This window comes from Mytilus californianus, unplaced genomic scaffold (genome assembly GCF_021869535.1).
Source record: "Mytilus californianus isolate M0D057914Y unplaced genomic scaffold, xbMytCali1.0.p SCAF_4, whole genome shotgun sequence".
NCBI lineage: Eukaryota > Metazoa > Mollusca > Bivalvia > Mytilida > Mytilidae > Mytilus > Mytilus californianus.
The window spans coordinates 67,491,697-67,517,127 of record NW_026262690.1 but is presented as its reverse complement, the minus strand read 5'-3'; the positions used below and the strand labels follow the sequence as shown (position 1 = coordinate 67,517,127).

The window sequence follows — 25,431 nt, the reverse complement described above, 5'->3', positions numbered from 1 at the left end:
ATATATAATATTCATAGATATTTTGTTTTGGTAACGTTCTGGTTCCCAGAAATGATCCCTATGTTTCATCTCATATAGACATAACTTGGGAATGTTACTAGTATAAAAACACATGGTATTGGCGAAAATTGAATTCCGAGGAAAGTGAAGGGAGGAGTAGTACAGAAATTTAGTATCAGTTTAAAATCTTAGAAGTTTGGGGCATATAAATGTTGAAAATATGCCGCACAGCCCTATGTTTTGACCTTTGAATAAAATAGTAATGCATATCAACTTTCATTCTAGGATATAATTTTTACAAAACCTCATAGTAAAAGTGGCACAGCTTAAGCCGTAAAGGGAATTCCTATGGAAAATTGCATTGTCTATATTTACAGAAGTGCAACCTATAGTTGACCTATTGCTTATAGCATTTGAAAAAACAAAACCAAAACACAAAACTTAACATTGATTAATGAAACATATAAATGAGGTTAAGATCGGATCAAACCTGCCAGACTGACATGTACATTTTACAATCATTCCATACACCAAAATAAAGTTGACCTTCTGCTGAAAATAGGACTTAATCACATAACTGTAACATTGATTACTGATCCAGGAAATGAAGACTTTGTCAGGTGAACCATGTCTGATGGACAAGTTGGCCTTGCTAGGAACTCATATACCTAATATAGATATCCTATTACTCATAATAAGTGAAAAATTCACATGTTGAATAAATGGAGAATGTATCCATGCAACATAGATGATTCCCCCGCTTGCATATAACCTTGTGATGGGACATTACTCAAGAATGGTAAAAGTGACGCTACCCAAATTGGTACTGGAACTGGGTTTTATTGTAATCAACATTGTGTATAAGTTTCATAACATTTGGTTGAGGCAAACTTAAGTTAGAGAACAAAAACGAATAAAATGCTTCGCCGACGGAAGCCTGATACGACCGCAGAGGTCAAACCCTGAACTGTTGGGGCAAGTTTGAACACAATATTCAAGCTTGATACTGTCTGAATTTGGATTGTGATCAAATTTTTGACATAATATAGTTTTCTGACACAAAATAAATGTGGTCAAAGATCTTAGAAATTAGAAATAGGACATTTAATTTACCTAGTATGGTCTGATATCCAAAATTTAACAACATGGTTAGATTCAGCATTAAAAAAAAACACTAAAAATTTTATTTTAGTTGAAATCGAACAAAGTTTAATTTGGGACCCTTCAAACCCTAATATGGACGTATTTGAAAACAGAGCCCAAAAATAAAAAATCTAAATGCACAATAACATTCAGCATATCATATAGCCGCAATTATTCAGTTTTGATGAAATCAAACAAAGTTTAATTTTGGACCCTTTTGACCTCAATGTAGACCAATTTAAAAATGGGGTCCAATATCAAAAATAGTAATAAAAGGTTAGAACCCCCAAAAATTAAAGACATTAAATTAATCGCATTGAAATTGGTTAAAAGGTTTGTATTTATTTTCAATTGAAGATTTCTTGCTATTGCGAAATACTGAGCTATTGCGCAATACTGTGCTGTTGCGTTGCACAATGCTTAGTTAATCTATTATATATAATAATTTACACACTGTTTGGTGTGTATCTCCTGCCATATCAGTATTTGTTGCTTTTATATATAAATCAGAAATAATCAATATGATAAACTGTTATCACAGAGATATGTCTCGCCTTTTTGTAATTTTGATTATGCAAATGTTGAAATTAAAATAGCAATACTTTAACATCTTACATAAGTTATGCAATTATTCAAAGTCAATGAACCATGACTGAGGTACATGGCTAAACAATCTCCATGTAAATGAGATGTGCCAACGCTAATACAACTGCATACCAAATACCATTGACTTATTATAATTCGTTCCCTTTAAACAAACCTAAACACAAACATTAACTTGTAAACTATGTAAAAGTTTCAAAGTCAATGAACCATGAAGAGGAGGTGGGGCTATATAATCTCATGGAAACGATACTTGCAAATGCCAATAAATTTGCATACCAAATATCATTGACTTAACATTAGCAGTTCATCTTAAACTGATCTAATCTCAAACTAATACATGTCAACTAAGCAAAAGTTTCAAAGTCGATAAACCATGACTGAGGGGGTGGGGCCAAATAATCTCCATAGAAATGCTTATACAACTGAATACACATTAGCATTGGCCTACCACTAAAAGTTCCCATTGAACTGACCTAATCACAAACTAATACATGTTAACTTATCAAAATTTTCAAAGTCAATATACCATGACTGAGGAGGCGTGCCCAAATAATCTCCATGGAAATGAGATATGCCAATGCTTATACAACTGCATACCAAATATCATTGACCTACCACTAGTGGTTCCCCATAAACTGACCTAATCACAAACTAATACATGTAAAATAAGCAAAAGTTTCAAAGTCAATAGACCATAACTGAGGGGGCAGGGCCAAATAATCTCCATGGAAATGAGATGTGCCAATGCTTATACAACTGCATACCAAATATGATTGACCTACCACTTGTGGTTCACCATAAACTAGACCTAATCACAAACTGATACATTGTTGACGCCGCCGTCGCAGCCAACGCCGGAAACAGCATACCTATGTCTCGCTTTTTGACAAAAATGGAAATTTTTTGGGAAAAAAAAAAATTCTGAAAAAAAAATCCCCCCAAAAAATTTTTTTGGAAAATCTTGAAGAAAAAAAGTATGATCCCCCCCAAAAAAGAATTGAAAAAAAAAATCCCCCAAAAAACTTTTTTTTTTAAATTGGAATTTTTAAAAATTTTGAAGAAAAAAAATATGAACCCCCCAAAAAAATTTGAAAACCCTCAAAACTTTTTGAACCGCCCCAAATATTTTTTTTGAAATTTTGAAGATTATTTTCTTTTCAGGAAAAAAGTACATTTTCAGAGAGTTCCATAAACTTTAACACAATTATTGTCTGGAAACTAAAAAAATACTTGTTTTTGTCCCCTTTTTTGCCCCTTTTCCAAAACGTTTGAGGCAATTACCCCCAAACTCAATCCCAGCCTTCCCTTTGTGATATGAAACCTTGTGGTACAATTTCAGAGAGATCCATACACTTACACACAAGTTATTGTCGGGAAAATAGAAAAATGCTTGTTTTTGGCCCCTAATTCCTAAACTGTTGGTACCATTACCTCAAAATTAATCCCAACCTTATTATTGAACCTTCTTGTAAAATTTCATAGCGATCCATGCACTTAAACTAAAGTTATTGTCCAGAAACCAAATGTGTTTTATGGTAATAAGCATTGTGTATAAGGTTCATAATGTTTGGTGGAGGGAAACTAAATTTAGAGAACAGAAACGAAAAATTCAGCAATTTTTCTACTTGTAAAGGGCATAACTCTAGAATGGTAAAAGTGACGCCACCAAAATTCGAACCTAATCTGTGTTTTGTTGTTATAAGAATTGTGTTTATTTAGTTTCATAACATTTGGTCAATGCAAATTAAAGTTAGAGAATGTAAACCAATTTCAGGACTTACGTACGTACGGACGGGCAGACGGAAAAGGGTAAAACTTTATGACCCCTTCGCTACGGCGGGGGCATAAAAAAACTTAACATTTTTTAATCAGTCCCTGAACCATGAAAATGAGGACATATTGCAGAAAAAACTTAGTAAGATAAGGCATTTGTATACTAGGTATGAAGCATCCAGGTCTTTTACCTTCTTAATTAAAAGTTTTACATAAATTATTTACACCTAGGCCACTTGATAGAAATCTATATGTCTTGCATTCAGCTATTTTCATCTGGCAAATATATACATCCTGATAACTCGAGAGAAGAAATCTACTGACAAATTGAGCTATATAGATTACTTAGTTTTTCCATTGGTCAGGATTCACATAGAAAACCTGGCATACATAATCACTGCCAAGATTGGTTCAGGTGGGGCAAGCATTTTCAGAATGGGATTTAAAAATTAGATTTGCTTTTTAAAAGTTTCATTTTAACAAGTGCTAATTACGAAAATAGGATACTAGGTAATGAAAAATATTCCAATTTACTCTAAATATGGCTCCTTTTTAATATTTCCTTGTTTGTAACATGTGTACATGAGTAACAAAGTGTTTAACCAGTTGACCATTGATTCTTCTTTCTTTAAGTACATAATCTGTCTTCATATCTCTACAGGTGATAAAGATACAGCATTTCAAACAAATACAGGTTAATTTAAAAACAACAGACTGTTGTGCTACCTTAATCTGCAAACAAGACAATTATCAAAATGTTTGCTGTTAGAAAAAAACCATATTTCCTCAAAATCATTTGTCTGGTATATTCAATCTGAAAATTCATCTATGTATGACCTTTAATACCTGTTTATTTTGGTTTATAAAGGACTCATTCTGCTGATCTGCATTTGCATTAAATTACATTGGAGAAAAGTCACTTGATCAAGTAGGCTATAATAACTAATTTGATTCTTTAGTAACATGTTCAATTGTATTTTCAAAGATAGACTAAACGTGGCCAAAAGAGACAGATAGAAAAGTAAATATGAAAAGTTATTTTCAAAATATCTTAAATAGAAATGTGTAAACCTAAATACTAAGTAACGCAATTGTAACAACAAATGAATTAAATTTCTGCTCTGTTTTTTTGTGAATTGACAATGATAACATAAAAATTCTAGCCTTTGTATGAGGCCGATAAGTCGAATATATCAAACTAAAGATTAGCATATCCAGCTTGGAATTCATCCTTAGTCTATATAAATCTTTCAGCCCTTTTATGTCAATATATCCTCCTTTTTACCTCATACAAAGGCTAGTATTGTATAGTATCACATTGAACCAACAATATTTCAGTAGAAAAGTTCAACAAAAAACATACTATTCCACTGTCTCACAAGTTTATTCATCAAATTGAAATTGAATAGCGGGGAGTAGTATTTGTAAAGTGTTATGGCTATTTGAAAGATATTACTGACAAGCAACGAAAATAGAATCTTATTAAGATAACTCAAGCGCTCCTTGAATATGAATAAATCTTTAGTAATTTTTTAAAATGTGAGCATTGACAATATATCATTGCTCTATGACTTGAATAACTTGTAGACAACTTTGGACAATTCTGACACCTTTTTAAATCCGTTAAGTCACATATGACTTTTCATCAGCACCAAACTAATAACACTTAGTAAGGATGCAAAGAAACAGCACTTGTACAGGACCTTCAAAGGAATATATTTGTCAATCTTAGTTTGGATTGGTTCACGTTTTCTTTAGTAGGATCTATAAAAGTTGTGGATTGATCTGACCTGTTTCTTGCCCATTTGAGCCATATTATAAACAATCAAAGACAAAGCTACAACATTTAGAAAGTACGTTTTTGAACCTTCTAAAGAGCATTCCTGTGCTGTATGATATCAATTCACTTTGATAGTTTTTGAAAATAAAATCCAAATTTTATTTCCAATCTGTTTCAATGAAAACCCTGCCTTCTGCTGGAGACCATTATGAATATCTGGCCCAGACTCATAGCAAAGTAACACCATTAAAGGTTGTTAAAGACCATCAAAGGAACATATATGTCATTTTGGATCAAATTAGAGCAGCAATTTTTTTTGTAGAAAAATCCAGCCAATAAGAAACAATAGATAAAGGCAACCATTTTTGTGCTTTTGTGATTTTATATAAAAAAATGATGTAGAAGAGCAATAATTGATTACAAATTGTTATATACCTGAGACTCCTCTATCTTATGAAGTAATAAAACAACTGAGAGTCTGTTGGTCCTCTGAGATTTCTCTAAACTAATCAGCATTTCAAAGGAACACCATGCACTTCCTAAGGAATTTTCTGTGAGAAACAGTAATGTTTTATCTGCTTTATCGACTAAGCTTGTTATGGATGATAAGACCAGTGTCCCTGCTTGTAAGTCATCCTCTTCGTAAATGTTTATTCCTTTTTCTCTCAGTTTTGGAACAACTACTTCCACTACCAGATTACTGTCTTCCAATTTATTGCTATGAGATATAAAGTATCTGGAAGCCATCCTTTTACTGGAAATAAAATTACAATTGGCATTATTTCCGCAACAAAATTTGATTTTGCAAAATATAATTCAATATATAAATAAACAGCTGCGCCATGAACGCATGATACGGCGGTCGTCTTGTGTGTGAATTTTTATCCAATAATCATAAATAGTTTCTGACATACGGCCTGACATGCGGAAACCCCCTTTTTTTTTTTACAAAAAACTCAATATCTCTAAAATAAAATTTTGAATCAAAACCAAAAAGTATACAGATCTATAGATTAATATAACTAAGAAGTGCGTAAAATTTTAAGCAATAATCATAAATCGTTTTTGAGATACGGCGCGACATGTGAAAACCCCCCTTTTTAAAAAGAAAAATCAATATCTCAAAAATAAAATTTTGAATCAAAACCAAAAAGTATACAGATCTTTTGATTAATATAACTAAGAAGTGTGTAAAATTTTAAGCAATAATCATAAACTGTTTTTGAGATACGGCGCGACATGTGAAAAACCCCTCCCCCTTTTTTAACAAAATACTCAATATCTCTAAAATAAAATTTTGAATCATCCCCAAAAAGTATACAGATCTCAAGATTAATATAACTAAGAAGTGTCTTAAGTTTTAAGCAATAATCATAAAATTGTTTTTGAGATACGGCGCGACATGTGAAAAAAAAACACACACCTGTTTTAGTTACTAAGTCCCGTAACTCAAAAAGTTTTAATCTTATTTCCACCAAAAAGTATACAGATCGTTTGACCATCATAAGAAACAACTAATTCAAGTTTCATGAAATTTTGATAAGTCGTTCTCAAGATACGGTGCAACATGTTTACGCCGGAGAGACAGACGGACAGACGGACAGACGACATTTGTATACCATAATACGTCCCGTCAAAATTTTGACGGGCGTATAAAAAGGTATTAACTATAAAAGAGTTACAAAAAACTGCCAATGGAAGCCTGTCACTAAATTGGATAAACATGATATTCTAAATACTATTTTAGGACAAAAATCCACATAAAAACATATTAACATAGTTTATGTGGAGCAGGATCTGCTTACCCTTCCGGAGCACCTGAGATCACCCCCAGTTTTTGGTGGGGTTCGTGTTGCTTAGTCTTTAGTTTTCTATGTTGTGTCATCTGTACTATTATTTGTCTGTTTGTCTTTTTATTTTTGGCCATGACGTTGTCAGTTTGTTTTCGATCTATGAGTTTGACTGTCCCTCTGGTATCTTTCGTCCCTCTTTTTTAAATCAAACCATTTCTATTCGTTTAAAACTCAATTCATATTTGCCATACAAATATTGACTCACATGAAGATCCTTGTTTAGAAAAATTACAAGCTAACACAATGTCAGGTTAGGGAGTCAAAGTAACTTTTCCAAACCTTAGGGCATGTTAGTCCTTCATTGTAGTGATACTATTAGTAATTGCCTAGGATATTTATGATATTGCATTCTGTTGAGTTACTGAAAAAACAACAAGTTCTAAATAGCCTGTGTCTCTCACCTAGGTCTATGTGCATCTTCAACAATGAACACTCTCAAATATTGTAAACTAGAATACAATTCATGACAAAAATCTCTTTGTTGTTGATTTAGTTTTGCTGATCATTTTATCTGAATACAGTTTCTCTCCATCTTTTCTAGAAAAACAAATCATTTACCTTTGTTCTTTTTCAGCCATGTCGACCATGTTGGTTGGCAAGTAAAGGTCAATGACCACATTTTTAAAACTAGATACCCCAATGATGATTGTGGCAAAGTGGCTGACAACAGAGACCCATAATTAGAAAAACTAACTTGAACATTTGATATTTACTCTAATATTTAGATCACATTGGGATAAAGGTATAAACAAAACAATAGTGTAACCAAAAACCACATGTTAAAGACATTATAAAGACAATGGTTAAAATATTTAGAAAAAAAAAAATTGAAACAAAATTAAATACACATTTTACTAAATATTGAGCAACAAAAAACTTCAACAAAAAGCTTTTGGTGAATTTAGGTCATACCAATAGGTATGCAGTTCCTGCTTCACTAGTAAAGCAAACTACAGGCCTAAAAGAACATGTGATACTCTCCTCACTCAATATGCATCTTCAACATTTTCCACTCTCCAAGACTCCAACATGATAGATCAGAATTTAATTCATAACTTTCTTCTTTTTTTTTGTATCTTGTAAGTTTTTATCTGTTGACTCCCCATAAAACACACAAAAAATATTAAAAATCATCATTTAAGGGCAATAACTCATAAAGGGTTGTGGCCCGACAATTTCTGCAATGTATACCTATTTCTGTGTCATTGCTACTTTTGGAGTTTCTCTCTATCTTTTATAGTGTTTGCCCAAAATGCAAAAAATTGTAAAAAGTGTCAAATTAGGGCAATAACTCCACAAAGAAATAGATTGCGGACAATTTCAACTATATGACTTCATCTAGCTAACCTGTTTTGCTTTACAGTTTTTCTTTATCTACTATGTTTTTCCAAAAATGCAAAAATGGGTAAAAATTATGGTTATGAAAACTTATTTATCTACCTTGTCCTGATGATATTTATCTTTACAATTTTCAAGATAATAGGCAAATACCTAAAAACATGGTAAATGTTGTAATTTAGGTTCAATAACTCCTGTGAGGTGTTGACTTACAATTTCTGCTATGTTTCCTTATTTGTAGATCTTGTTTTGCTGATTATTTGGCATCAAAATGATTTTGTCTATCTATTACTTTTCAAGATTTTTCTGACTATTTTAACATAAACAAAAAGTAGATAGATCTTCACTCAGATATTCTCTATCTATAAGAGTTTCCAAAATAATACTACTTGTATTTATCCCTTTATGTTCTATTTTTAGCATTGGTGGCAATGTTTGTTGGCCAGCAATATAACCAGACAAATTCTATGAACATTATTTCCCAAGGATGGTTGTGTAGTTTAAGCCTCCACTAATCATTTGAAGTTTTGGAATGTTGTTAATGACCACTTAACACAAATCAAGTTAAAAAGTTTATAAATTTCACTATTGCCTTTCCAGTGTTATATGACATTCTATGCGACTGTCATACAAGTGAGAGGTTTAGCTAGCTATCAAGTCAGGTTTGATCTACCATTTTCTACATAAGGAAATGCCTATACCAAGTCAGGAATATGACAGTTGTTCTCCATTCGTTTGATGTGTTTGAGCTTTTGATATTGCCATTAGATAAGGGACTTTCTGTTTTGAATTTTCCTTGGAGTTCAGTATTTTTGTTATTTTACTTTTTGATAAAGTGTAAGATAGTCTTTTTTGTTGATTCCACACAGTTACTTGATTAAGCCTCTGCCAAATCTTTTGAAGTTTATTGGGGGAAATGTTGTAATGAACCTACTGCACACAGATCCAGTTCGAAGGAGATGGTAACTTTGGCTACTTTTTTGGCCACTCAATAGTCTATTTGCATATATTCAGTAATTGAACTAGAGATCCATTTGTAGTTGTTGTTTCTCTTAGAAGCAAATTTTTCATTGGGTACTGTAACTACTGTTTGTAATATATAATTACAATTTATCAATTTTAATTCAAGCAAAAAGCTTTGGATATCAATATCCCCAAGTCAAACTGAACTGCTATTCATAGCTGTTTGATAGCTGTTATTTGCCAGTTCTTCATATTTTTAGGAGTTTGTTAGCTGTTCTTAGCAAGCCATAACAGTTTGAAAAACTGCCTTGTTTCATCATTTCTTAGCATTTACCCTTAGCAGTTTTGAAAACTTGAAACTGCTGTCAATCTGACAGCAGTTATTGATAGCAGTTATTGACAGCAGTTCGACAGCAGTTTTGGTTTTAATCTTTTTATAAAAATGCTTGGATCTGGTCTGGCTGTGTTTTCAGCTTGAAAGTAAACCTGTACTTGAAAATTATTTGATCATTTTTAAATGTGCATTTGGCTCCAAGCTGTGTATAAATACTTGCTAGTGAATAAACTGTTGTCACAGAAATATGTCTCGCCTTTTTGTGATTTTGATTGTGCAAATGTTGAAATTAAAATAGCAATACTTTAAAATGTAAGTTATGCAAATATTCAAAGTCAATGAACCATGACTGAAGGTACATGGCTAAACATTCTCCATAGAAATGAGATGTGCCAATCCTAATGCAACTGCATACCAAATACCATTGACTATGTAAAAGTTTCAAAGTCAATGAACCATGATGAGGGGGTGGGGTTATATAATCTCCATGGAAACTATACTTCCAAATGCCAATAAATTTGCATACCAAATATCATTGACTTAACATTAGCAGTTCATCTTAAACTGATCTACTCACAAACTAATACATGTAAACTAAGCAAAAGTTTCAAAGTCAATAGACCATGACTGAGGAGGCGGGGCCAAATATTCTCCATGGAAATGAAATGTGCTAATGCTTATACAACTGAATATCAATCAAAATTGGCCTACCACTAATGGTCCCCCTTGAACTGACCTAATCAGAAACTAATACATGTAAACTAAGCAAAATTTTCAGTCAAAAGACCATGACTAAGGGGGCGGAGTCAAATAATCTCCCTGGAAATGAGATATGCCAATGCTTATACAACTGCATACCAAATATCATTGACCTACCACTAGTGGTTCCCCATAAACTGACCAAATCACAAACTAATACATGTAAACTAAACAAAAGTTTCAAAGTAAATAGACCATGACTGAGCGGGCATTGCCAAATAATCTATATGGACATGAGATGTACCAATGCTAATACAACTGCATACTAAATATCATTGACCTACCACTTGTAGTTCACCATAAACTAGACCTAATCACAAACTAATACATTGTTGACGCCGCCGCCGACTACGCCGGAAACAGCATATCCATGTCTCGCTTTTTGACTCCGTCAAGGAGAGACAAAAACTGTATTTATGTCAATTATAAAGTTTGATTAAGGCTAAATGGAATACTTTAACACACCTGCAGTACAGTAAGTTGAAGTTACAGTTAATGCATGTGCATATTAAATGTTCTAACAAAATTTTGGAGGGGAAAACAGAAATCATACAAGACAGCCATAAAAAAAGGGGATAGTCGTTTATTCACATAGAACAGATGTTTACAGGAGTGTAATGAAATACTAGCATATACAGTTCAAGAAGTTATTTAAAAAGAAAAATAAAAAGATGAAGATTTTATTACAATTTTGTAAAGAAACAAAAACAAATCATATTCAAGCGTTGAAAAAGGGGGAGATCTGAAAATAACTTAGTCAAGGTAATTAATACGGTTTTTAGGAACCACTCTTATTGAATTAATTGCTTTTTCTAAGCACTGATTTAAAAATGCATTCTTTACTGCTCCTATTATTCGACCACTGACATAATTAACAAGAGGCTCACAAGAGCCTGAATCGCTCACCTGGTAAAAAATATGTTATTTTGGTATTTATTTTTTTCTTTTATTGTAATCAGTTCTGTTTGCTTATTAGTAGATCTTATTTAGTGGCATGTTAGTAGGTCTTGTATTTATGATCATTTTTATGGTTTATAGTTTATACCTATCTGTTAAAGTTTTAAAAAAAAATATATCATTTCATGGCAATAAATCCTATAACTATATAAGTGTGACAATTTGATTATGTTGTCTTACTTGTAGATCTTGTTTTAAAAAAAAATTAGGATTTTTTAAGTTCCCTCCTATATGTCTAACTCCTATAGTTTTTGACAAAAATAATAAACTAGAGGCTCTAAAGAGCCTGTGTCGCTCAGCTTGGTCTATGTGCATATTCAACAAAGGACACTCTCCAACATTGAAGACGAGAATAGAATTCATGACAAAAATCTCTGTATTTGCTGATCATTTGGTCTGTTTAGTTTCTCTCTATCTTCTTTAGTTTTTGCTCAAAACACAAAAGAAGGTAAAACAAATCCTCATTTCAGGGCAATCACTACTATAAAGAGTGACAGTCTACTACCTATATCGTCAACATTTGACTTGTTAGTAGATCTTGCCTTGCTGATCATTTTTGTGATTTAAAGTGTCTATTTATCTATTATAATTTTTATCATGTAAGGCAAAACGCAAAAAAATGGTAAAAATCGTCATTAAAGGCAATAATTCCAATAAGGTGCCGCCGGACGATTTCCTCTATATTTGTCTAATTGTAGATCTTGTCTTGCTGATCATTTTTGCTAATTTAAGTTTCTACTGAGACTACTATAACATGTTATAGTAGTCTTAGGTTTCTATCTATCTATTATAAGATATAAGGCAAAAACGCAAAAAATTGGTAAAAATCATCATCAAAGAGCAATAACTCTAAGAAGGGGTCAGCTGACGATTTCGACCATGAGAATCATTTGTAGAACTTGTCTTAATGATCATTTTTTGCAGTTTAAAGTTTATCTGTACCTTTTTTTACCCCTAAGTTCTATTTTTAGCCATATCAGTCATCTTGGTTGGCAGGCGGAGTCATCGGACACATTTTTGAAACTAGATACCCCAATGATGATTGTGGCCAAGTTTGGTTAAATTTGGCCCGGTAGTTTCAGAGGAGATTTTTGTACAAGTTAACAAACGACGACGACGACGACGACGACGGATGACGGACGACGGACGAAGGACGCCAAGTGATGAGAAAAGCTCACTTGGCCCTGTGGAACAGGTGAGCTAATAAGGGTTCTAAAGCCAGGTTGAGTATTCACAAAACATGTCTACACCCCCTCAACCTCCGGGCACATATATTTTTTGCCTGTCCAAAGTCTCCAGCTGTCTACATATAGAATTTTGATAGCATTCCATAGCAGTTATTAGCAGTTTTGAAAACCGTATTAGGATGTACAACTTAGCAGTTTGTATGAATATTCATTATTGACAGCTGTTATTATAGCTGTTCTCATGAGTATTCAGAGATGATAGCAGTTTTTGGATATCTCATTTAAATTTTTCGTTAAAAATAACAGCTAAATAACTGTGAAGGCTAAATAAACTGCTGAGAAACTGCTAAGGAATGCTATTGGAATGCCTATATGCTAATTAATCGTTGCCTTGAATTTAGCAACTATGAATGCTAATGAACTGCTAAAGAACAGCTGTCAAGTAAGAACTGTGAATGCTAATAAACTGCTTAAGAACTGCTGTCCTATTTGACTTGATCAATACATGTACATTTTTGTAGTTTTTTTTCAATGAAAATTGGTTAAGACGCAGACCTGCCAATTTGCATGATTTATGGGGGATTTCCCCCAAGAGAGGTGTTGACCTGAATTTAGGAATTCTTTTATTGTATGAACTGAATACCTTTAAACAGGCAATCAAATGAATAAAACGGCTATTTAAGCATATGCATACTCATTCAAATAATATAGTAGTAGACTAAACACTTTTATGACAATACAAGAAGAGCTTTAGGTCCTCTTGCGCTTAAAACCCCCCATGGAAACTTTGAAAAGTTGGCAGGTATGAACACGCCTATCATATCACTTTCTATTTATCATGCTATGCATGGGCAGAGGGCAATTTTGTCCAGTTAAGAACCTGTTTATTTATATCAAAAGGAAACAAATTGTGTTAAAAGTGTGTAATAACATAATCAAATAGGTAATTGGCAAACTTAATAGACTATTCGAAAATTAAAACATATTAAAAATCTATCAAATTGTTCATAAGACATTATTAGTCTGACAGATTTTAGCATTAATAATTTTGTCTTACATATTTGCATTGCATCAAGGTTTCATATCTTGAATTTAGTGAAAACTGCACAAACTGCTAAAATATCCACATTTTGAGATTTTAGAATGAAAAATTTTGTCCTGCATTTTTTTAAGTTGTAATCTCTGTCCTGCCTTTTTATTTCTCACTCTATTCGGTCCTGCCTTTTTTTTTATTAGTTTATCCTGCCTTTTTTATTTGCCAAGTTGCTCATCCTGCCTTTTTTTTACTCAACACACCTGTCCTGCCTTTTTTCAAATTTTCATTCATTGTGTTAAGTCATAAGTGGTCATTAACAACATTCCCAAAACTTAAAATGATTTGTGGTCAAACAACACAAGTTCACATCTGGAAACCAACTTCCAGATGAATATAACTATACTTATGTTAGTAGTATATTAATGTATGGGTGTGAGATATGGGGAGTACACAAATCCCCTATGATAGAAAAGGTTCATTTGGACTACTGTACAATGTTATTAAGTGTCAAAAGAACGACCTCAAATGTGATGGTTGAGTACTTTAAATTAGGTAGATTTCCACTGCAGTATGAGCGTAATTTTAGAATATTTAAATTTTGGTTCAAAATTTTAGTGAGTGACAATTGTAAATTAGGGTCTTGTTATAAAGAGCTTGTGTTAAATTGTTCAAAATGTATGAATTGGGCAACATATGTAAGATTGTTATATAGTCTTGGTATGAATGATTTGTGGGATAATCAGTGGTTGTTGAATGTAGACAGCTCATATTTACCTTCAATAAGACAGCCTTTGTTTGATCAAGCTAAACAAGAGTTACATTTTTTATTAAACTCTTCTGCAAAGTGTAGATAATATAAGTATGTGGTAACAAATGTAGTTTTGCAATTTTATTTACAGGAATGCATTCCTGTACTTTTTCGCAAATGTATAACAATGATTCGTATGTCTTCACATAACCTTTGTATTGAAACTGGACGTTATGTTGGTACTATTAGAAATGAAAGAAATTGTATTTTTTGTGATTTAAGAGTGTCCATAGAGGATGAATTTCATTTCATCCTACAATGTAGCAGATATACTGATTTGCGTAAAAAAATATATCAAAAAATATTACTGGTCTAGGCCATCAACTTTTAAGTTAATAGAATTATTGTCTGGTGAAAACACAAAACAGCTTTGTAACTTAGAAAATATATACATTTCTCTTTTAAATTAAGAAACAGTTTTTTGTAAAGTTATTTTGTAATCATGAAACTTCTGACCTCACCTATTGTTGTTTATACATATTGTAAATATTGTTTGTAATATGCCATATGTATACACTGTATTTGAATACACTGATGAGCCGTAAGGCTCAAAGTTAATAAAGAATTTGAATTTGAATTTTAAATGCCCCTGTTAACTCTCAGCAGAAACTGAATCAAATGGCAAGATATAAATCACTCTGAACATTTAATCAGACAACCATAGATCTGATACCAAAACAAAATGAAGTCATAAACAGACAAAAATGAGTCACTGACAACTACTAAAAAGATTCCTGACTGTATACAAACATTAATAGTTTTTAGAAGAATGTTCCTTTCTACTGGGTGTTCGTTAAAATTATACCTATAATCATAAAGCATCCATGCAAACTGCATAAACAGTCTTGAAGCTACATATATGGCAAAGCTCATGCTGCAATCACCATTCACCTGTTAAACTACAAAGTTAATCCAGCAAGTTCTGACTGAAAGAAAAGTTTGAATTTTTAATGTGGAAACTTTAATGATTTTCATCTATTTGTAAAAACAAGAAAGGTTGTTAATACTTTTATAAAGACTAAATAGAATCTCAGATATACCTTTGTTATTCTTTTTCTACTAGTATATTATGTCCAATGGATGATGTGTTAAAGCCAATGATATGGCAACCCAACAAAGCAAAAAGCAATAGGAGACATCTAGAGGTCAATATATATTGAACAGTCTTTTATCAGATATGTCAGGATTTCAATTCAGTTAATTGTTAATAAAAGGAAACACTTCATAATAAAGAATATTACATCTACACCAGAAACCAATATATTGGTAACCAAAATTCCTGCATGAAAATAAAAGATTAAAGGGAACAGCAATTATACCATCATAACTGATAGATAAAAAGTTTGAATTACATGTACTAGTTTTGTTTTTACATATAGTTCATTTCAGGTTACTGTTTGTAAATTGATGTTTCTGCTAACATTTTCTTACATGTCTAAAAATTTCATAGAAACAGGAGAGGAATATTGTTGCAGATTTTGTGATTACCTATACCAATAGTTAGAATTTAATTTTTTATGTGTAATTAGAATTGAGAGGAACACTGATGAGACAATAACGCAAGGGATTACAAAAATGACAAGAATTTAGAAAATGAAACAGTGCCTGTACAACTTACTTTTAACTTCAAACTAAATCACCAAGATCATATTTTCAACTATCAATTAAAACTGACAGGTGAATACCAACTTACTAATCTTATTGAAGTTCCAAGTTCACATTGATTTTAGTTGCCGTTTGATCATATACGATAAAGTAACTGTGTGTTCTCTACTCTCTAAAACTAGGGTTCTGATTTTTCCCCATTAGGAGCAATGTAGCAGTCCAAGAGTGATTCTCTCCAGGCAGACTTAATGTTTTAAATGTTATGCAATGAATACAATTAAGTTCTAATGTGCAGTAGTAAATACATTTTTGTTTACAGTAACAAGAAAACTTACATAGGTGTGCTAAGCATTCCAGACACCTAACTCATACATATTTTTGGTAAATTATGACGATGTTTTCACTTAATTGTCTCACTGTTTATTTATATTGTACTTTAAACATATTGTATTGTCCCAGACAAATTCAGGCAAAAAGTACACCTCCAATAATATGTAAGAATGTTCAAATACAAATATGCCATTTTTTAGAATGTCCAAATACAAATATGCCATTTTTAAGAATGTTCAGTATATTTATTTTCAAGAATGTTCCATATAAGTTTTTAATTTTAGCACATACCATAAAAAAAACATATAGAAAATTATTTGAATTATCTTTCCAATTTTTTCCCTTCAAAAAATTATTGTTTTCTGCAAAGATTTGCAGAACATTGTATCCGATTTTACAGATCACATTAAAGTGGGATATATGCAATATATGTACATCATCAGAAAATATAAAATTTATTTGTATGAGCTTTAGAAACAGGTTGAAAAGTGAGGTTTGACGAGCTTTTCTCCTGTTTCGTTGCGAGTACAAATAAATTTTCACCATCAAGTGCACTTTTCCAAATTTTGTATAAGATTCTTATTGATCCCTCTCCAATTCGGTTTACACACAGTGGCTAATCCTCTTTTGGTTTTAGAATACATTTAAGCTCACTTCGGTGTTATATGTACCTGTTCCAAGAAACTGGTGCATGAAGTTTAGAGGTTGTTCTGGCCTTTGTCTTAAATATTTTTTTTTCATTGCATGTAAATATCATGATGGGTCTTGTCCCTTTTTTTAAATCTTAGTTTTGATCTGTAGTTTGTTATACTGATACACTTTTTTACTTTTATGGATATATGTCTCATTGGCAATCATACCACAGATCTTTAATTTTATAACCAAATTACTTCATTAGTAGAAAGTAAAATAACAAAAATACCGAACTCCGAGGAAAATTCAAAACGAAAAATCCCTAATCAAATAAGTAGATTATTAGTTTATATATAATACATTATAAAACAGTTTGTCTTGTCTTAGGCAATCATCATAATTATATGTATAAATCTAATATCTAGGTCTTTTCTTGACACTTATTGTTATTATGTTGAACTAAAGGAGCATGCACACATTCAAAATGGTGGAATCTAATTCATTGTACTTACCAAAAGGTATGCTCCTAAATCTAACAGTCAACGCATCAGAGAATACATCTGCACTATTTAATGTCAAGAACTATTTGGAACTATTTCATCTGCATCCAATGTAAACTTTACATTTTGTTCAAGAGAGAAGACATCTTTGCTTGTTGTCTGCATTTCATTGCAAGTTCAAATTTTAAATGTGTTGGGGGTTGTATAAGGAGTTGTCTGATTTCTTTTAAAAGTGCCCCGATTGAATACTGTTAATTACCTATATCTTGAATATTTTATATATATTATAATAAAAAATTATCCATTTATTGTTTATTTACCATCTTTATGTTTTAAGTTATAATAATTGCACAAAAATGTATAAAGCCATGTGCTCCCCTTCATTTGGCCTCACACTCTATGTTCATAATACTTCCTGTGGACTACACAGAGATGAATGAAAAACAGATGGCACATTACATTTCTTTCACTGGCTCACATGTCTAATTGATGATAATAATTAATGCATGGAAATAATTTGTGTGTACATTTTTTTCCACACTAAAGTCATCATTCAACACCCTTTCCATCTCAAAAATATTCTAAGTCCAGATTATATCCTCTTTTCCATGTTAAAAATATTCTAAGTCAAGATTCCATCCTCTTTTCAATCTCGAAAATCTTTTCCATCTACAAAGTTTTCTAAGTCTACTTTCCATCCCATTTTCCATCCAAACAGTATTTTTCCATGGAATTCCATGGAAAGTTTTCCATCATATCATGGAAAATGATGGAATAAGTGACACATATAAGTTTCTATCAATGATTGAATATTTTTCCATGAACTTCCATGGAATTCCATGGAAAAAACGAAATTTCCATCATTTTCCATCATTTTTTCATGGAAAAAGTTGAGCTGCATGGAAATACTAGGGATGAGTGATTAGCACTGGCTACGATTACTTATTGCCGGAATGCTAGGTCGGGTGAGGAACTGATAAATTGTTATCATTATTATCAAGCATAGCAGAGAATTCAGCAACAAAACTAAACTTTGGTTAAAAGTTTAATAAAAATGTAACTTAACAATACTGCAATGTACCCATAGACACAAATATTATTGTTACATTCGTATTTAATCGGTTCCTCAACCAAAATAGCATTTTGGTAATTAGTGTCTTTTTTAACATAGTTGTAGTCAGTGCCTTTCTGATTTGGCCATGCACACACAGAATAGTGCCCTGTCCTTAAGTATTATGATAAATCTTGTCCAAATAATTATGACATCTTGAAAGGCTATTTTATTACACCACAATTGTCACAGAAAAAAAAAATTAAAATTGCCTTTCAAGACGTCATAAATTATTATTTGGACTAGTTAAAATCCTGACAGGAACAGTAGAAAGCTGGGGAAGAGTTTACAAGAATTGTTTTACTCAACTGTTACTATCAGACCGTAAAAAATATTGAACAATTTACTTTGTATATTATCCTTGGGCATTTTCACTTACCCTTTCTTTCTTCCAGGAAAGGAACAGTAATCAAACGTTGAATGTTTTAAAGTGGTACAGCAATTCGAAAACTTATCTTCCGGCCGTATCGGGCAAAGTTTACAGCTAATCTTCTTTTCGTCTACCTTTGTTCTTTATACTTTGTGACGCTTTCTCAGATAAAAATTAACTTGATGAAATTAGGCTTACATCTTTCGTTTGAACAGTTGCTGGAATTACCAGCGCATCATGGGTTTTTTTTTTAACTGTTCAAAACGAAAGTAGAGCAGACTTGTTTCCCATGTCCAAAGGAACCAGATCTAGGAGATACTAAAAACGGATAAAGTACGGACGTTTTTTACGGATATTTTTTCCAATCAGAGGAAATGTATGTTTATATGTATCATTTTTTATAAGTATACAATTCAACACTGTAATTAGATCATTAAATATTGTTTTTATTGGTACTGATATTGATTTTGTTATCAGTATATTAAAAGCAAACTAAATATTACTGTTATATACATATACACATTCATGGATCTACAATCTGTCGATACCTGTATCTTGGCATTACACAAGATCATGTTTTTCTCTGACTGTTTATGACGTCTTTACACTCAATCCATTGGATGCTGGATGTGTACGGATTGATAATTTAGTCTTAGATGCATGATTTTTTTTATTAGTTGTTAGTGGCTTTGAACTAGCTGTCAGTAACTGCGAGTACTCTCAGATCTGTACTTAGTGTCTTTTTGTTGTTTGGATGTACAAGTACCCGGCCACGTCCACTTGTATTTGTAGTATTTGTATTTTTATCCATCTGATGAGTTAAGCCTCTTTCAACTAATTTTTATAGTTCGTTCTTATGTTGTACTGTTACACCACTGTCCCAGGTTAGGGGGAGGGTTGGGATCCCGCTAACATGTTTAACCCCGCCACATTCTGTATGTATGTGCCTGTCCCAAGTCAGGATCCTGTAATTCAATGGTTGTCGTTTGTTTATGTGTTACATATTTGTTTTTCGTTCATTTTTTGTACATAAATTAGGCCGTTAGTTTTCTCGTTTGAATTGTTTTACATTGTCATTTCGGGGCCTTTTATAGCTGACTGTGCGGTATGGGCTTTGTTCATTGTTGAAGGCCGTACGGTGACCTATAGTTGTTAATTTCTGTGTCATTTGGTCTGTTGTGGAGAGTTGTCTCATTGGAAATCATACCACATCTTCTTTTTTATATAGTGTAAAATAAGTCAGTCAATCTTGAGAAAATCCCAAATCAAAATGTCATCGGTCCTGCCATTTAGCAGTAACTACCATATTTTTTTTAATCAATTGTCAAGAATCAGTCCGGTCGATATTGCGCATGCGTGAATTGAGATACATGGATAACATCGGTATATAGAAGTTATATGGAAAATAATCTTTACAAGACGATATTCAATTTTCTTCTCAGTGGATTTCTTAATCCTTAACGTGTCTCCCGATTTTTAATGCTATAAATTATTTTAAAATTATGTTTGAACTTCTTGCTACAAATTTGGATTTTTTACAGTGATGTCAAATGTCTTACATTTGCCGTTATTCTTACAGGAAAATGTCATTTTTCGGAAGAGTGGTCAGCTTTGAAAAAATAAATAAAATACTTTTACTGATGATATACCTTAGCTGCTGCAACCAAGAAATAGATGAAAAATTAAAGTTGAACGTGGTGTAGTTTATTTTCAAATTGATTATTTTCTTCTTGCTACAAATTTGATTTAAAAGTAGGCTATTTTTAGGTTTTTTTCTATCAAATTCTATTTGACAACAGGATACATTGTGTGTGTAAACAGATAGTAACCTGTTATACAATCGTGTTTATACAGTCATGCTGAGACATAAAAGATTCCCAGAGTCATGTAATATAGTGTTAACTAAGCACAGCCTGATATGACCGCAGAGGTCGAACCCTGAACAGTTGGGGCAAGTTTGGACACAATATTCAAGCTTGATACTGCCTGAATTTGGATTGTGATCAAATTTTTCCGATCAAAGGTTTCCGACACAAAATAAAAAAAATCTATTTGTAAAAACAAGAAAGGTTGTTAATACTTTTATAAAGACTAAATAGAATCTCAGATATACCTTTGTTATTCTTTTTCTACTAGTATATTATGTCCAATGGATGATGTGTTAAAGCCAATGATATGGCAACCCAACAAAGCAAAAAGCAATAGGAGACATCTAGAGGTCAATATATATTGAACAGTCTTTTATCAGATATGTCAGGATTTCAATTCAGTTAATTGTTAATAAAAGGAAACACTTCATAATAAAGAATATTACATCTACACCAGAAACCAATATATTGGTAACCAAAATTCCTGCATGAAAATAAAAGATTAAAGGGAACAGCAATTATACCATCATAACTGATAGATAAAAAGTTTGAATTACATGTACTAGTTTTGTTTTTACATATAGTTCATTTCAGGTTACTGTTTGTAAATTGATGTTTCTGCTAACATTTTCTTACATGTCTAAAAATTTCATAGAAACAGGAGAGGAATATTGTTGCAGATTTTGTGATTACCTATACCAATAGTTAGAATTTAATTTTTTATGTGTAATTAGAATTGAGAGGAACACTGATGAGACAATAACGCAAGGGATTACAAAAATGACAAGAATTTAGAAAATGAAACAGTGCCTGTACAACTTACTTTTAACTTCAAACTAAATCACCAAGATCATATTTTCAACTATCAATTAAAACTGACAGGTGAATACCAACTTACTAATCTTATTGAAGTTCCAAGTTCACATTGATTTTAGTTGCCGTTTGATCATATACGATAAAGTAACTGTGTGTTCTCTACTCTCTAAAACTAGGGTTCTGATTTTTCCCCATTAGGAGCAATGTAGCAGTCCAAGAGTGATTCTCTCCAGGCAGACTTAATGTTTTAAATGTTATGCAATGAATACAATTAAGTTCTAATGTGCAGTAGTAAATACATTTTTGTTTACAGTAACAAGAAAACTTACATAGGTGTGCTAAGCATTCCAGACACCTAACTCATACATATTTTTGGTAAATTATGACGATGTTTTCACTTAATTGTCTCACTGTTTATTTATATTGTACTTTAAACATATTGTATTGTCCCAGACAAATTCAGGCAAAAAGTACACCTCCAATAATATGTAAGAATGTTCAAATACAAATATGCCATTTTTTAGAATGTCCAAATACAAATATGCCATTTTTAAGAATGTTCAGTATATTTATTTTCAAGAATGTTCCATATAAGTTTTTAATTTTAGCACATACCATAAAAAAAACATATAGAAAATTATTTGAATTATCTTTCCAATTTTTTCCCTTCAAAAAATTATTGTTTTCTGCAAAGATTTGCAGAACATTGTATCCGATTTTACAGATCACATTAAAGTGGGATATATGCAATATATGTACATCATCAGAAAATATAAAATTTATTTGTATGAGCTTTAGAAACAGGTTGAAAAGTGAGGTTTGACGAGCTTTTCTCCTGTTTCGTTGCGAGTACAAATAAATTTTCACCATCAAGTGCACTTTTCCAAATTTTGTATAAGATTCTTATTGATCCCTCTCCAATTCGGTTTACACACAGTGGCTAATCCTCTTTTGGTTTTAGAATACATTTAAGCTCACTTCGGTGTTATATGTACCTGTTCCAAGAAACTGGTGCATGAAGTTTAGAGGTTGTTCTGGCCTTTGTCTTAAATATTTTTTTTTCATTGCATGTAAATATCATGATGGGTCTTGTCCCTTTTTTTAAATCTTAGTTTTGATCTGTAGTTTGTTATACTGATACACTTTTTTACTTTTATGGATATATGTCTCATTGGCAATCATACCACAGATCTTTAATTTTATAACCAAATTACTTCATTAGTAGAAAGTAAAATAACAAAAATACCGAACTCCGAGGAAAATTCAAAACGAAAAATCCCTAATCAAATAAGTAGATTATTAGTTTATATATAATACATTATAAAACAGTTTGTCTTGTCTTAGGCAATCATCATAATTATATGTATAAATCTAATATCTAGGTCTTTTCTTGACACTTATTGTTATTATGTTGAACTAAAGGAGCATGCACACATTCAAAATGGTGGAATCTAATTCATTGTACTTACCAAAAGGTATGCTCCTAAATCTAACAGTCAACGCATCAGAGAATACATCTGCACTATTTAATGTCAAGAACTATTTGGAACTATTTCATCTGCATCCAATGTAAACTTTACATTTTGTTCAAGAGAGAAGACATCTTTGCTTGTTGTCTGCATTTCATTGCAAGTTCAAATTTTAAATGTGTTGGGGGTTGTATAAGGAGTTGTCTGATTTCTTTTAAAAGTGCCCCGATTGAATACTGTTAATTACCTATATCTTGAATATTTTATATATATTATAATAAAAAATTATCCATTTATTGTTTATTTACCATCTTTATGTTTTAAGTTATAATAATTGCACAAAAATGTATAAAGCCATGTGCTCCCCTTCATTTGGCCTCACACTCTATGTTCATAATACTTCCTGTGGACTACACAGAGATGAATGAAAAACAGATGGCACATTACATTTCTTTCACTGGCTCACATGTCTAATTGATGATAATAATTAATGCATGGAAATAATTTGTGTGTACATTTTTTTCCACACTAAAGTCATCATTCAACACCCTTTCCATCTCAAAAATATTCTAAGTCCAGATTATATCCTCTTTTCCATGTTAAAAATATTCTAAGTCAAGATTCCATCCTCTTTTCAATCTCGAAAATCTTTTCCATCTACAAAGTTTTCTAAGTCTACTTTCCATCCCATTTTCCATCCAAACAGTATTTTTCCATGGAATTCCATGGAAAGTTTTCCATCATATCATGGAAAATGATGGAATAAGTGACACATATAAGTTTCTATCAATGATTGAATATTTTTCCATGAACTTCCATGGAATTCCATGGAAAAAACGAAATTTCCATCATTTTCCATCATTTTTTCATGGAAAAAGTTGAGCTGCATGGAAATACTAGGGATGAGTGATTAGCACTGGCTACGATTACTTATTGCCGGAATGCTAGGTCGGGTGAGGAACTGATAAATTGTTATCATTATTATCAAGCATAGCAGAGAATTCAGCAACAAAACTAAACTTTGGTTAAAAGTTTAATAAAAATGTAACTTAACAATACTGCAATGTACCCATAGACACAAATATTATTGTTACATTCGTATTTAATCGGTTCCTCAACCAAAATAGCATTTTGGTAATTAGTGTCTTTTTTAACATAGTTGTAGTCAGTGCCTTTCTGATTTGGCCATGCACACACAGAATAGTGCCCTGTCCTTAAGTATTATGATAAATCTTGTCCAAATAATTATGACATCTTGAAAGGCTATTTTATTACACCACAATTGTCACAGAAAAAAAAAATTAAAATTGCCTTTCAAGACGTCATAAATTATTATTTGGACTAGTTAAAATCCTGACAGGAACAGTAGAAAGCTGGGGAAGAGTTTACAAGAATTGTTTTACTCAACTGTTACTATCAGACCGTAAAAAATATTGAACAATTTACTTTGTATATTATCCTTGGGCATTTTCACTTACCCTTTCTTTCTTCCAGGAAAGGAACAGTAATCAAACGTTGAATGTTTTAAAGTGGTACAGCAATTCGAAAACTTATCTTCCGGCCGTATCGGGCAAAGTTTACAGCTAATCTTCTTTTCGTCTACCTTTGTTCTTTATACTTTGTGACGCTTTCTCAGATAAAAATTAACTTGATGAAATTAGGCTTACATCTTTCGTTTGAACAGTTGCTGGAATTACCAGCGCATCATGGGTTTTTTTTTTAACTGTTCAAAACGAAAGTAGAGCAGACTTGTTTCCCATGTCCAAAGGAACCAGATCTAGGAGATACTAAAAACGGATAAAGTACGGACGTTTTTTACGGATATTTTTTCCAATCAGAGGAAATGTATGTTTATATGTATCATTTTTTATAAGTATACAATTCAACACTGTAATTAGATCATTAAATATTGTTTTTATTGGTACTGATATTGATTTTGTTATCAGTATATTAAAAGCAAACTAAATATTACTGTTATATACATATACACATTCATGGATCTACAATCTGTCGATACCTGTATCTTGGCATTACACAAGATCATGTTTTTCTCTGACTGTTTATGACGTCTTTACACTCAATCCATTGGATGCTGGATGTGTACGGATTGATAATTTAGTCTTAGATGCATGATTTTTTTTATTAGTTGTTAGTGGCTTTGAACTAGCTGTCAGTAACTGCGAGTACTCTCA

General features: G+C 32.0%; 1 protein-coding gene across 4 annotated transcripts in view; it reads right to left on the bottom strand.

Annotated features, from left to right (window-relative positions):
• LOC127738399 (uncharacterized) overlaps positions 1 to 24,994 on the bottom strand; it is a 45,552-nt gene extending 20,558 nt beyond the window's left edge. Inside the window, exons 1-3 of one of the 4 annotated variants that reach the window (XM_052249636.1) lie at positions 24,718 to 24,994; positions 15,343 to 15,463; positions 5,738 to 6,056 (exon numbers count right to left, since the gene is read on the bottom strand). In XM_052249636.1, the coding sequence (XP_052105596.1) occupies positions 5,738 to 6,056; positions 15,343 to 15,410 (387 nt within the window). In that variant the 5' untranslated portion in view covers positions 15,411 to 15,463; positions 24,718 to 24,994. Of the gene's footprint in view, positions 1 to 5,737; positions 6,057 to 15,342; positions 15,464 to 19,095; positions 19,361 to 24,717 lie in introns of those variants that run through there. The other 3 variants (XM_052249635.1, XM_052249638.1, XM_052249637.1) reach the window with 3 other exon arrangements.
• Between the last annotated feature and the right edge of the window lie 437 nt (positions 24,995 to 25,431).